Raw genomic sequence first — 14,907 nt, forward strand, 5'->3', positions numbered from 1 at the left:
AATTTATGTTTTGCTTTTTACACAATAAACTATTTTATAGAAAAAATAATTGTTTTTGCATCGCTGTATTCTGTGAGCAATAGTTTTTTAATTCTCTGCTGACTGAGCTGTATGGCGGCTTGTTTTTTTGCGGGACAAGATGATGTTTTTAACTATACCAATTTTATTTACGTTCGTCTTTTTGATCGCGTTTTATTTCACTTTTTGTTTGTCGTTATTATGATAAAGCATAGTTTTTTTTTACTGAAGGGGTTAACTAATGTGACAGTTTTATAAGTCTGTTTGTTCCAGACGTGGTGGTACAAAAATACGTACTTTTTCATTTTTATATTAATATATGTATTTATTGGTATACTATTTTTGTTTTTTACATATATATTTTTTAAACTTCACTTTTTTTTTTACTTAGTTCCTCTATGGGATTTTAAGTTTTTTTTTTACTCTGATAGCTGGTATAATGAATTGCAACGCACCAACACTGCAATGTGGTATACCTGTCAGGGCTGCACTGGAAGATTGCCTTTTAGACCATGTAGGGGTTGCACTGGGGGATTGCCTTTAGACCATGCTGCTGGCATGGTCTAAACAGGCCACCACAGCTGGCAGATCCAGATGTCTTCATTTGACCTCGGGCTGCCATAGCAACAACCGGGCCCTCATGATGATGTAGCGGGGGCACCAATCGGACGGGAGAGAGAGCCCCTCCCTGCCTTCTAAATACTACAAATCGCTTTTGCTCACCGCATTTAGGGGGTTATACAGCCCAGAGTGATGCGGGCACCGCTCCTGGCAGTGACAGCCAGGTCTCGGCTATCACTTAAGCCGAGCTCCCGGCGGCGATCGTGCGGGCATCGCTCCTGTGCGCGCAGGATCACTGGAGCACACGACAAAGTAGGACGTAACGGCATGTCCAATGTCGGGAAGGGGTTAACACACAAGCCTTAGTATAAAATGAAAATCAAGAGCTGCCAACTTCACAGAAACTTTCAGTTTACGGACAAAGAGAAAGTAAAAGAGAAATAGATTAGCGGAGCTGTTCAAAGAAGAAAAGCAGTCTTTATCTACGTTGAAACCAATAACTAATCAACCAGTAAATAGGAAGAATAACGCTAAATCTTGTCTGGCGGATAAGTAACATTGTGTCTTTGAAGATCCTCTATGTCAAGGTAAGGTAACTCTGGTAATGTGCAGGTAGAAACAGACTGGGGAGAAAATGGATACATCGGATGGGGAATATACTTTGAAATTTTAATCTGTACTGTTTTACCCTTTCTTCTCCCCAAGTAAGCTTATTACTCTATCATTACAACAAAGTTTTCATTATTAACGTTATAATGCCTGATTCTTTGTATGAAAATAGTTATAAAAATGAATACAAATATTTGAATAAAAAAAAAAATTGGTTTTATTTTTTTTTTACGCCGTTCCTCATGCGGTATAAGTGATTAGATGACTTTATTCTTCGGGTCGGTGCGATTACAGTGATACCAGATTTATAGCGCTGTTTTATGTTTGCCAGCTGTTGCACACTACAAAATTTTTTTTTTTTTTTTTAAAACAAAGTTTTTGCGTCGCCATATTTTAGAGCTAGAATTTTTCTATATTTCGGCGGAGAGAGTCATGTAAGGGCTTGTATTTTGCGGGACGAGTTGACTTTTTATTGGTACTATTTTTGGGCACATAATTTTCGGATCCCTTTCTATTCAGATTTTTGGGAGACGGAATAAACAAAAACCAACAATTCAGGAATTGTTTTTTTTTTTTTTTAAAAGTCAGTCACCGTGTGGTAAAAGTGATAAGGCCGCTTTATTCTTTGGGTCAGTACGATTACAGCGATACCACATTCATATCATTTTTTTTTATGCTTTGCCGCTTTTACACAAAAACTAATTTTATAGAAAAAAAAGAATTGTTTTTGCATCGCTTTATTCTGAGAACTAGTTCGGTCTCGACTATCACTTAAGACGACCTCCCGGCGGCGATCATGTGGGCACCGCTCCTGTGCTCGCACGATCGCCAGAACGTACCGGTAAGTTCATTTGCGGGAACAAACTGCAAAATAGGACGTATCTGTATGTCCAGTGTCAGGAAAGGGTTAATACATGCAAGCCTTAATATAAAATGAAAATCAAGAGCTGCCAACTTCACAGAAACTTTCAGTTTCAGTTTACAGACAAATAAAGTGAAAGGGAGCACCTCCGCTAATCTATTCTAAGAAGAAAAGCAGTCTTTTTATCCATGTCAAAACCAAGAAGTAATCTACCAGTAAATAGGAAGAATAACGCTGAATCTGCGTGATAGCGTGGCAGATCAGGGATGTTTGTGGGTGAAGCCGATTTTTTGGTGCGAACAAGCCGGAACCTCGAACACGAATTTGAAATGCAGAACAAATTCGCTCAACACTAGTGGAGACCTTCTAGAGTAGTGTTCCCCAACTCCAGTCCTCAAGGCCCACCAACAGGTTATGTTTTCAGGATCTCCTTAGTATTGCTCAGGTGATAATTACATCACCTGCACAGGCAATACAGGAAATCCTGAAAACATAACCTGTTGGTGGGCCTTGAGGACTGGAGTTGGAGAACCCTGTTCTAGAGGAGCAAAGAAGGAGCCAGGAAGGAACCTTCTAGAGGAGCCACAGAAATTGGACAGATGTACAAGGCACGTTGTATCTCCTGGGTCTGACAATGAGTTTTTCTGGAGGAAATATTATAAAGGGTCTCACCCACTCCCCTTAACCCCTTCTCTTGGTCAGGTGAGAGGAGGATGGCTAATTATATTCACAAGGTTAAAGGACATGATTCTAATTCACGTGATTTTCCCACAAAAACCTCCGAGTGGAATTATGACTGCCATATTTTCGAGCATACTTTCACCATCCTAGACATATCAAACAAATTATGATATAACCATAATTTGAGGAAATGTTACGTTTTTGTGGTTTCCTAATGCCGAAAAGCCTGGCTCTTGAGCACACAAAAGTGATGATGTCCTCTGATCACAGATATATCCGTGGATGGTGTTGGCATCAGATTATTGTAGGTATGGCATGAAAATATTGCATTTCCATTGCCATGCGATGGCCCTGGTATGGGGTCATTCTCTTCTCCTGCATATTTTAATAAACCTTTGCTGGAGAGAAAATACACAGAAGGTTCATTCTTCCTGTCACTAGTAGGCTCCCTGTTTTCTTAATCACCTATTTACAGTAGATCCTGCCGGATGTGAGGTGATATCCAATTTATTTACCTATTCCATAACTCCTTCAAAACCATCATGATATTAAAAAACAAAAAAGTCGTAATGGTTACAATTTTTACACTAGCCACTTGGGCTTTTTTATACTTTTTTTTTTTTTTTTTTAAGATACTTCCTTTCAAGGACAGTTTCCAGTCGTTTCCTTATCAGAGACAGAATTAAAATAACAGGTAACACCCCTCTCTAGACAGCTGAAAACACAAGACCCACTATTCAAAATAGACATTGTCACAGATGACCCTAATCCCCCTTCTCTCAGTCACTTTTGCACACAGTCATTAGACGCTTCAATACAAAAGATAGGTTTAGGGTCTGATTATTATGGTTATGTACATGTGTTGCTTCCTGAAAATACAGGACGTTATTATTCCTTATGGCCACTGACACACACGACAATTGCACTGGTGTTGCAGCCACTGGATGATGTGATGTTCCTATGGCTCCCACACAAAACGCTGCTGCTTGTCAACTCTGGTCAGTGATTACTTAACCGCAGTAAACCTAGATATTTCCCAAGTCAACCATTTAAAATAAATGGGCAGAGGAGGACAAAAAGAAAAATCACTTGTTCCATTTACTTACCAAATCCTCATCTTTCAGGTACTTCAGCACTTTGTCAAATTCAGACCCAACTATATTTGTTGGTACTACAGGAAATAGACTGTAGTAGATATTTCCACAAAATACTGAAAAAAAAGCAAACATGATGAGAAAATTAGACAAGCTAGAACATTATATATTTAAGATATGGCTTCTACAACATGAAGAGATAGTAACTTTAAATTATGTTACTTAAAGCACCATTCCAGCGGGTTTTTTTTTCAGCGCTAGAGTGGTACTTCTTATGCAAGGTCCCTAACCCTAGCCTGATACTTACTCGCTGCAGTCTTCACCTTTTTCCAGCGGCAACATCTTGTGACAGCAACTTCTGACTGGCTGGAAGTCAGAGGTTACGTCACAAGCTGTCAATGCAAGTCTATGAGAGCCAGAACGAGGCTCTCAGACTTCTATTGAAAAGTGACCCCCGGCTTGCTCTAGCAAACACTGGAGCCATCTGGCAGTTCACAAACTGCTGAAACCGACTGGAGTGGTGGCCATAGACAGTGAAGACGGAGGTGAGTAAGTATGAGAGTTGGGGCAGGGACCTTATATTAGATGCACCACTCCAGCGGTGCAATTAAAAAAAAAAAAAATAATAATAATAAAGCTGGAGTTGCACTTTAAAGAAGAGGTCATCTCTGAACTATGTATAGTGATGAGCTCCATAGAGTTTTGTCAAAATTCACCTGTCAGGTCCTTTCACAGTCCCCCAACTGCTAATATAAAGGTGTGCAGGGGGCTCTCTGCATTCTGATGTGTTTTATGTAAATTCTAACGCAGTGGTTGAAGAGTGAACTTCACTCCTGCAGCCTCACATATATGAATAAGTCAGGACTAGTCCAGCAAAGCATCCAGGCTAGTCATGGCTTGGAAGCATTATCAAACACCCCTGGGGATGATTGAAATCCTGAATAATGCTCCTACCATGATGAGTACTGTATGCAGGCTGTCCATCTACAAGGAATGAATCAATGAAAGTTTACAGTTCGGTGCATTAATTAAACACAACAATTACAAATCGCCATAGGCAACTAGAACCTAAACTACAGACACATAAAATCAACTTTATTATTGCAAAATTAAAGGAACTTATTTAAAATGACATGAGTCAGCAAATGCAAAAAGGACTGGTATCCTACGTGGTACTTAAAGTCTCCTACCTATCACCATTCATAAACTGCCCCAATTGTGTCACTCATATTAATGTATCAGGATATGCTTGAGGTGCGGCCGCAAACTACACTAATCCTATTTATTCCTATAAATTGCTGACTAACACATTTAAAAGACCACTGAAGCCTCCCCAACATGTTTCACCAGATATACTGGCGTCAGGGGAGTGAGGCTATATATAGGCTATATGAGGTTATAGCCTCAATCCCCTGATGACGCCAGTATATCTGGTGAAACATGTTGGGGAGGCTTCAGTGGTCTTTTAAATGTGTAAGTCAGCAATGTATAGGAATAAATAGGATTAGTGTAGGTTGCGGCCGCACCTCAAGCATATCCTGATACATTAATATGAGTGACACAATTGGGGCAGTTTATGAATGGTGATAGGCAGGAGACTAAGTACCACGTAGGATACAAGTTTACCTGTCCTTTTTGCATTTGCTGACTCACATAGTTTTAAATAAGTTCCTTTAATAATTTTGCAATAATAAAGTTGATTTTTATGAGTCTGTAGCTTAGGGTCTACATAATTACGCTGACTACATGAACAGCAGTATCTTGAGTGTTTGTTTTTTTTAATTAAACACCATTGGCATTAGATACTTTTAAGTAAGAATGTGCATCTAAGTGAACACTGAAAATTTTAAGAAATTTTCAAAAAATATTCTTCATTAAAATAAAAATTATATATACATATAAATCTGAAAGGTGATTTTAATTATATTTATTCTTTTCTAACAGATTTATATCCATCTTCAGGTAATGTTTTAAAAGAGGACGCCATGTTTAATAATAAAACATGCTACCCACTGCCAAATTGTTTACCTTCTTGACCTGTAAAATCTGTCTTCTGGAATATGTCCTCTGGTAACTTTTTTCTTAATTCAGACACTCGGATGACTTCTCTCACATCTAGCTTTTCTGGCCTGGTTCAATCAATTTAGCACAAAAGTAAAAGTCAAAGCAGTGAAGTTGTTTTAAAAAAACATGTACAGTAAGAAAGGAAATTAAATTCTGTGATATAACATAGCCTAAGGGGTTAGAAATGTTATGCTCACACGTTGTGGAAAATCTCTGCTGCAGATTTGGTTATAAATCTGCACCAAAGTCAGAAAATAACATGTGGATTTCGTTGCGGATTTCTCCCTGGTCCATCTACAAAACACTGAATAGGGCAAAAAACACAATGAAAATCCACATAATGATGAGCACGCTGCAGATTTTAAATACACACCGTGCTTTCACTTTCGTCCAGATTTTATTCTGCAACGTGTGACTTGTACTGTACATTTCTGCGGATTTGCAGTTCGATGTGTGAATGTGGCCTTAAAGGACCAGCCGATTTTATGTTTTTTTATGCCCCTCCCGCCTTTTATTCCATGAGCCATATCTTTTTTCAGTTTTCCATTGACATAGCCATATGATGGCTTGTTTTCGGACTAACAAGTTATAGGTTTTTGGGATTTTTTTTTGTCATTTTTTAGGTTTCGTTTTACGGCGTTCATTGTCTGGCAAGAGTGACCTGGCAACATGATTCTTCAGATCAGTAAGATTACATCAATCTGAAACTTTAATGTTTTTTACTATTCTAGTGATAAAGAAAAAAAAGTTATGCCATAATTTTCCGAGACCCATAACTTTTTATTCTTTATAGACATGTCTGAGGGCTAGAGTTGGTGCGAGTCTATTCACTGGACCTAGTCTATTGGTCATACATAGCAATTACACACCCAGCAACAGCAAATCTGTTCATTTTTACATTTTGCTATTTACGTTTGGGCAAAAAGAGAGTGGAGATTTAAACTGTGTGTGTTTAATTTTTTTCTAAAAAAAAGTTGTTGTTTTTTTTAAGATTTTTAACACAGGCTTGGCATTTTTTTTTTGCTGCAATGGCAACCCAGGATCACATTCAGAAATGATGGGTACTATGCTAAAAGTGGCATTTTAAGAGGTTAAACTAGTTACTGTTGGGTGGCAGCCGAATTACAGAGCGCTCCACGGAGCGGCTCAGCAGCTGAGCCCGCTGTATATAGCAATAGCTCATGGTACAGAGGTCTTCGCTAAGGGATTAATAATTGGTAGAACAACATAGCCTTAGTGTTTTCTGCACACTGCAGCCACAAGCAACCATTTTTATTGGAAGAGAAACACTAGGACAGACACGTAAATCACCCAGAGAAATGTCATAAAAAATTAAGGAAACATCACACACAATATTTATTAATTGTAATTTTAAACTCATCCTACAACATAAAAAAAATAAAAACATGAGACGTCTTCTAACAAAACGGGGAGATGAGGAGCATGCTAAGTGTTTATGATGTAGTGGCTGCAGCTCTTAGGATGAGCATGCTAAGCGTTTATGATGTAGTGGCTGCAGCTCTTAGGATGAGCATGCTAAGTGTTTATGATGTAGTGGCTGCAGCTCTTAGGATGAGCATGCTAAGTGTTTATGATGTAGTGGCTGCAGCTCTTAGGAGGAGTATGCCACGTGTTTATAATGTAGTGGCTGCAGCTCTTAGGATGAGCATGCTAAGTGTTTATGATGTAGTGGCTGCAGCTCTTAGGATGAGCATGCTAAGTGTTTATAATGTAGTGGCTGCAGCTCTTAGGATGAGCATGCCACGTGTTTATGATGTAGTGGCTGCAGCTCTTAGGATGAGCATGCCACGTGTTCATGATGTAGTGGCTGCAGCTCTTAGGATGAGCGTGCTAAGTGTTTATGATGTAGTGGCTGCAGCTCTTAGGATGAGCGTGCCACGTGTTTATGATGTAGTGGCTGCAGCTCTTAGGGTGAGCATGCTAAGTGTTTATGATGTAGTGGCTGCAGCTCTTAGGATGAGCATGCTAAGTGTTTATGATGTAGTGGCTGCAGCTCTTAGGATGAGCATGCTAAGTGTTTATGATGTAGTGGCTGCAGCTCTTAGGATGAGCATGCTAAGTGTTTATGATGTAGTGGCTGCAGCTCTTAGGATGAGCATGCTAAGTGTTTATAATGTAGTGGCTGCAGCTCTTAGGATGAGCATGCTAAGTGTTTATAATGTAGTGGCTGCAGCTCTTAGGATGAGCATGCTAAGTGTTTATGATGTAGTGGCTGCAGCTCTTAGGATGAGCATGCTAAGTGTTTATAATGTAGTGGCTGCAGCTCTTAGGATGAGCATGCCACGTGTTTATGATGTAGTGGCTGCAGCTCTTAGGATGAGTATGCCACGTGTTTATGATGTAGTGGCTGCAGCTCTTAGGATGAGCATGCTAAGTGTTTATGATGTAGTGGCTGCAGCTCTTAGGATGAGCATGCTAAGTGTTTATGATGTAGTGGCTGCAGCTCTTAGGATGAGCATGCTAAGTGTTTATGATGTAGTGGCTGCAGCTCTTAGGAGGAGTATGCCACGTGTTTATAATGTAGTGGCTGCAGCTCTTAGGATGAGCATGCCACGTGTTTATGATGTAGTGGCTGCAGCTCTTAGGAGGAGCATGCTAAGTGTTTATGATGTAGTGGCTGCAGCTCTTAGGATGAGCATGCTAAGTGTTTATGATGTAGTGGCTGCAGCTCTTAGGAGGAGTATGCCACGTGTTTATAATGTAGTGGCTGCAGCTCTTAGGATGAGCATGCTAAGTGTTTATGATGTAGTGGCTGCAGCTCTTAGGATGAGCATGCTAAGTGTTTATGATGTAGTGGCTGCAGCTCTTAGGATGAGCATGCTAAGTGTTTATGATGTAGTGGCTGCAGCTCTTAGGATGAGCATGCTAAGTGTTTATAATGTAGTGGCTGCAGCTCTTAGGATGAGCATGCCACGTGTTTATGATGTAGTGGCTGCAGCTCTTAGGATGAGTATGCCACATGTTTATGATGTAGTGGCTGCAGCTCTTAGGATGAGCATGCTAAGTGTTTATGATGTAGTGGCTGCAGCTCTTAGGATGAGCATGCCACGTGTTTATGATGTAGTGGCTGCAGCTCTTAGGAGGAGCATGCTAAGTGTTTATGATGTAGTGGCTGCAGCTCTTAGGATGAGCATGCTAAGTGTTTATGATGTAGTGGCTGCAGCTCTTAGGAGGAGCATGCCACGTGTTTATAATGTAGTGGCTGCAGCTCTTAGGATGAGCATGCTAAGTGTTTATAATGTAGTTGCTGCAGCTCTTAGGATGAGCATGCTAAGTGTTTATAATGTAGTTGCTGCAGCTCTTAGGATGAGCATGCTAAGTGTTTATGATGTAGTGGCTGCAGCTCTTAGGATGAGCATGCTAAGTGTTTATGATGTAGTGGCTGCAGCTCTTAGGATGAGCATGCTAAGTGTTTATGATGTAGTGGCTGCAGCTCTTAGGATGAGCATGCTAAGTGTTTATGATGTAGTGGCTGCAGCTCTTAGGAGGAGTATGCCACGTGTTTATGATGTAGTGGCTGCAGCTCTTAGGATGAGCATGCTAAGTGTTTATGATGTAGTGGCTGCAGCTCTTAGGATGAGCATGCTAAGTGTTTATGATGTAGTGGCTGCAGCTCTTAGGAGGAGTATGCCACGTGTTTATGATGTAGTGGCTGCAGCTCTTAGGATGAGCATGCTAAGTGTTTATGATGTAGTGGCTGCAGCTCTTAGGAGGAGTATGCCACGTGTTTATAATGTAGTGGCTGTAGCTCTTAGGATGAGCATGCTAAGTGTTTATGATGTAGTGGCTGCAGCTCTTAGGAGGAGTATGCCACGTGTTTATAATGTAGTGGCTGCAGCTCTTAGGATGAGCATGCTAAGTGTTTATGATGTAGTGGCTGCAGCTCTTAGGATGAGCATGCTAAGTGTTTATGATGTAGTGGCTGCAGCTCTTAGGATGAGCATGCTAAGTGTTTATGATGTAGTGGCTGCAGCCCTTAGGAGGAGTATGCCACGTGTTTATAATGTAGTGGCTGCAGCTCTTAGGATGAGCGTGCTAAGTGTTTATGATGTAGTGGCTGCAGCTCTTAGGATGAGCATGCTAAGTGTTTATGATGTAGTGGCTGCAGCTCTTAGGAGGAGTATGCCACGTGTTTATAATGTAGTGGCTGCAGCTCTTAGGATGAGCATGCTAAGTGTTTATGATGTAGTGGCTGCAGCTCTTAGGATGAGCATGCTAAGTGTTTATAATGTAGTGGCTGCAGCTCTTAGGATGAGCATGCCACGTGTTTATGATGTAGTGGCTGCAGCTCTTAGGATGAGCATGCCACGTGTTCATGATGTAGTGGCTGCAGCTCTTAGGATGAGCGTGCTAAGTGTTTATGATGTAGTGGCTGCAGCTCTTAGGATGAGCATGCCACGTGTTTATGATGTAGTGGCTGCAGCTCTTAGGATGAGCATGCCACGTGTTCATGATGTAGTGGCTGCAGCTCTTAGGATGAGCATGCCACGTGTTTATGATGTAGTGGCTGCAGCTCTTAGGATGAGCATGCCACGTGTTCATGATGTAGTGGCTGCAGCTCTTAGGATGAGCGTGCTAAGTGTTTATGATGTAGTGGCTGCAGCTCTTAGGGTGAGCATGCTAAGTGTTTATGATGTAGTGGCTGCAGCTCTTAGGATGAGCATGCTAAGTGTTTATGATGTAGTGGCTGCAGCTCTTAGGATGAGCATGCTAAGTGTTTATGATGTAGTGGCTGCAGCTCTTAGGATGAGCATGCTAAGTGTTTATGATGTAGTGGCTGCAGCTCTTAGGATGAGCATGCTAAGTGTTTATAATGTAGTGGCTGCAGCTCTTAGGATGAGCATGCTAAGTGTTTATAATGTAGTGGCTGCAGCTCTTAGGATGAGCATGCTAAGTGTTTATAATGTAGTGGCTGCAGCTCTTAGGATGAGCATGCCACGTGTTTATGATGTAGTGGCTGCAGCTCTTAGGATGAGTATGCCACATGTTTATGATGTAGTGGCTGCAGCTCTTAGGATGAGCATGCTAAGTGTTTATGATGTAGTGGCTGCAGCTCTTAGGATGAGCATGCCACGTGTTTATGATGTAGTGGCTGCAGCTCTTAGGAGGAGCATGCTAAGTGTTTATGATGTAGTGGCTGCAGCTCTTAGGATGAGCATGCTAAGTGTTTATGATGTAGTGGCTGCAGCTCTTAGGAGGAGCATGCCACGTGTTTATAATGTAGTGGCTGCAGCTCTTAGGATGAGCATGCTAAGTGTTTATAATGTAGTTGCTGCAGCTCTTAGGATGAGCATGCTAAGTGTTTATGATGTAGTGGCTGCAGCTCTTAGGATGAGCATGCTAAGTGTTTATGATGTAGTGGCTGCAGCTCTTAGGATGAGCATGCTAAGTGTTTATGATGTAGTGGCTGCAGCTCTTAGGATGAGCATGCTAAGTGTTTATAATGTAGTGGCTGCAGCTCTTAGGATGAGCATGCCACGTGTTTATGATGTAGTGGCTGCAGCTCTTAGGATGAGTATGCCACATGTTTATGATGTAGTGGCTGCAGCTCTTAGGATGAGCATGCTAAGTGTTTATGATGTAGTGGCTGCAGCTCTTAGGATGAGCATGCCACGTGTTTATGATGTAGTGGCTGCAGCTCTTAGGAGGAGCATGCTAAGTGTTTATGATGTAGTGGCTGCAGCTCTTAGGATGAGCATGCTAAGTGTTTATGATGTAGTGGCTGCAGCTCTTAGGAGGAGCATGCCACGTGTTTATAATGTAGTGGCTGCAGCTCTTAGGATGAGCATGCTAAGTGTTTATAATGTAGTTGCTGCAGCTCTTAGGATGAGCATGCTAAGTGTTTATGATGTAGTGGCTGCAGCTCTTAGGATGAGCATGCTAAGTGTTTATGATGTAGTGGCTGCAGCTCTTAGGATGAGCATGCTAAGTGTTTATGATGTAGTGGCTGCAGCTCTTAGGATGAGCATGCTAAGTGTTTATGATGTAGTGGCTGCAGCTCTTAGGAGGAGTATGCCACGTGTTTATGATGTAGTGGCTGCAGCTCTTAGGATGAGCATGCTAAGTGTTTATGATGTAGTGGCTGCAGCTCTTAGGATGAGCATGCTAAGTGTTTATGATGTAGTGGCTGCAGCTCTTAGGAGGAGTATGCCACGTGTTTATGATGTAGTGGCTGCAGCTCTTAGGATGAGCATGCTAAGTGTTTATGATGTAGTGGCTGCAGCTCTTAGGAGGAGTATGCCACGTGTTTATAATGTAGTGGCTGTAGCTCTTAGGATGAGCATGCTAAGTGTTTATGATGTAGTGGCTGCAGCCCTTAGGAGGAGTATGCCACGTGTTTATAATGTAGTGGCTGTAGCTCTTAGGATGAGCGTGCTAAGTGTTTATGATGTAGTGGCTGCAGCTCTTAGGATGAGCATGCTAAGTGTTTATGATGTAGTGGCTGCAGCTCTTAGGATGAGCATGCTAAGTGTTTATGATGTAGTGGCTGCAGCTCTTAGGAGGAGTATGCCACGTGTTTATAATGTAGTGGCTGCAGCTCTTAGGATGAGCATGCTAAGTGTTTATGATGTAGTGGCTGCAGCTCTTAGGATGAGCATGCTAAGTGTTTATGATGTAGTGGCTGCAGCTCTTAGGATGAGCATGCTAAGTGTTTATGATGTAGTGGCTGCAGCCCTTAGGAGGAGTATGCCACGTGTTTATAATGTAGTGGCTGCAGCTCTTAGGATGAGCGTGCTAAGTGTTTATGATGTAGTGGCTGCAGCTCTTAGGATGAGCATGCTAAGTGTTTATGATGTAGTGGCTGCAGCTCTTAGGATGAGCATGCTAAGTGTTTATGATGTAGTGGCTGCAGCTCTTAGGAGGAGTATGCCACGTGTTTATAATGTAGTGGCTGCAGCTCTTAGGATGAGCATGCTAAGTGTTTATGATGTAGTGGCTGCAGCTCTTAGGATGAGCATGCTAAGTGTTTATAATGTAGTGGCTGCAGCTCTTAGGATGAGCATGCCACGTGTTTATGATGTAGTGGCTGCAGCTCTTAGGATGAGCATGCTAAGTGTTCATGATGTAGTGGCTGCAGCTCTTAGGATGAGCATGCCACGTGTTCATGATGTAGTGGCTGCAGCTCTTAGGATGAGCGTGCTAAGTGTTTATGATGTAGTGGCTGCAGCTCTTAGGATGAGCATGCCACGTGTTTATGATGTAGTGGCTGCAGCTCTTAGGGTGAGCATGCTAAGTGTTTATGATGTAGTGACTGCAGCTCTTATGAAGGACCTGGAGCGGTTCTGTACATGGCACACCAAAATGGTGCAGTGATAACACGGCTGTCCTCGAGTAAAGTCTACTGCACTTGCAGCACAATTGGATTTGGAAATTCCCAGTGTAATGTCCATCAGTTCAGTTTCTGCTTAATTTCTTTTTTTTATGACACTCCTAGTTACAGCTACGGTAATTATGTATATAAACTATATGGATTATCGCTAAAATAATAATGGCCATAAAATGTCGAAAAATTTCACTTCACACTCACAGTTGAGCAGGAATGCTGAAAATGCTTGAAGTCTGAAAAGAAATATCGCACACTAACTGCTCATGGATATATAGCTGTCCTTTCCACGCATTATACTGTGCTAGAATAAAAAATATACATAGATAAATGATATACAAGGGCAACATATTTAACAGATTAAACACACAAGCAAAGACCAATATTTAACATACCTGCATTGTTTAACTGGATCCTGAAAAAGAAAAAAAAAAAACTAACTAATGAGACAATCAAATAAAATATGCAATGATATCAATGATAGTACACTATTCATTACTTACAGAAGTTACATAACAGTACACACTAGATGGTCAGAAAAATCAATCGACAGTCCTCCTTGAAAGGGATTGTCAGAACAGAAGGACTATTAAAACTACTGTAAGTCCTTCAGCTCGGTGCTTCATGGCGGGGCCAATCATTTAAATACACCTGTCCCTTTGCTTGTTGTCCCTCAATTTCCACCCCATCTCCTCTTTGATTGACAGCTCTGGCTTCATAGAGCCAGAGAAGGGAGGAGATAGAAGGAAAACAAACAGGTGGGAAGGTGTATATAAATGATTGGCCCCGGCATGAAGCACCGAGCTCTTGTACTTGGTTTTAACAGTCATTCTGTGCTGACAATCCATTTAAAGACATGTAAAATGACCGACTATGTGTTGCAGAATGTACAGGTCAGTTCTTCAGAAAAATCAAATGTACAGTGTTTATAAATATACGGCGTTTTTGCCAAAACGTTAGTGGCTCCTTCTGAAGCTCTGAAAAATGGAATTCAGGCGCAACCACCGATCGAGCCAATGACTTTAACAAGGCACAGGATCCGCCTTTGTTTGCACAGGATCCACCTTCTTGAGGTGGGAACAAAAGCGAAGTCGAAGATCAATGGCCGTTGGTGGATACAATGGATTCCTTTTTTTTTTTTTTTCAGAGATTCAGACGGAAACAACGATGGAGCCACTGTCTTAGCAAAAAAGCAATATGAAGTAGCCCTAGACAATTCTGGTGCAACTTATCTGTATAGGACCCACAGACAAGGAGAGGAAAAATCTTGCCTATCTAATGAATCTCCAAACATCAAGCAATGAAGTATGGTCAGCGCTTGATTTGGTCTTTTTCCAAACATCAAGCATACATGATTACACAGCAACCCGTTGTTTACATGGGTATATCTAGGCACTGAATAGGTGGTATTTTGGTACTCAGCATTTTATTTCAGTGATGTGTGGGATATTTGTTTGGTCACCATATAGTGGCAATGTGAGAGGTATTACTTGAGCTCTGTGCAGTGTATTATTTTAGGAATTCACGTTGGTATTATTTATTGCAATTTATGGCACAATTATTTGAGCACCATAAGGCTGTACGATTTAGCCAGTGAATGTTGGCAATAATTATGTGTTTTATGTGATACAATACTGTATGGCAACACTTGGACACCAGATAAAAGTATTAGT

At 41.3% G+C, this 14,907-nt stretch overlaps 1 protein-coding gene across 3 annotated transcripts in view; it reads right to left on the reverse strand.

The window, feature by feature from the left end:
* TASOR2 (transcription activation suppressor family member 2) overlaps positions 1–14,907 on the reverse strand; it is a 126,108-nt gene that overhangs the window by 85,454 nt on the left and 25,747 nt on the right. For all 3 annotated transcript variants that reach the window (XM_073652471.1, XM_073652472.1, XM_073652470.1), the window contains exons 4-7: positions 13,630–13,649; positions 13,439–13,538; positions 5,854–5,954; positions 3,838–3,941 (exon numbers count right to left, since the gene is read on the reverse strand). In XM_073652471.1, coding sequence (XP_073508572.1) covers positions 3,838–3,941; positions 5,854–5,954; positions 13,439–13,538; positions 13,630–13,649 — 325 coding nt within the window. The remainder of the gene's footprint in view (positions 1–3,837; positions 3,942–5,853; positions 5,955–13,438; positions 13,539–13,629; positions 13,650–14,907) is intronic.

This window comes from Phyllobates terribilis, unplaced genomic scaffold (assembly GCF_046119375.1).
Source record: "Phyllobates terribilis strain yellow unplaced genomic scaffold, ASM4611937v1 Scaffold_11__3_contigs__length_659146591, whole genome shotgun sequence".
Classification (NCBI taxonomy): Eukaryota; Metazoa; Chordata; class Amphibia; order Anura; family Dendrobatidae; genus Phyllobates; species Phyllobates terribilis.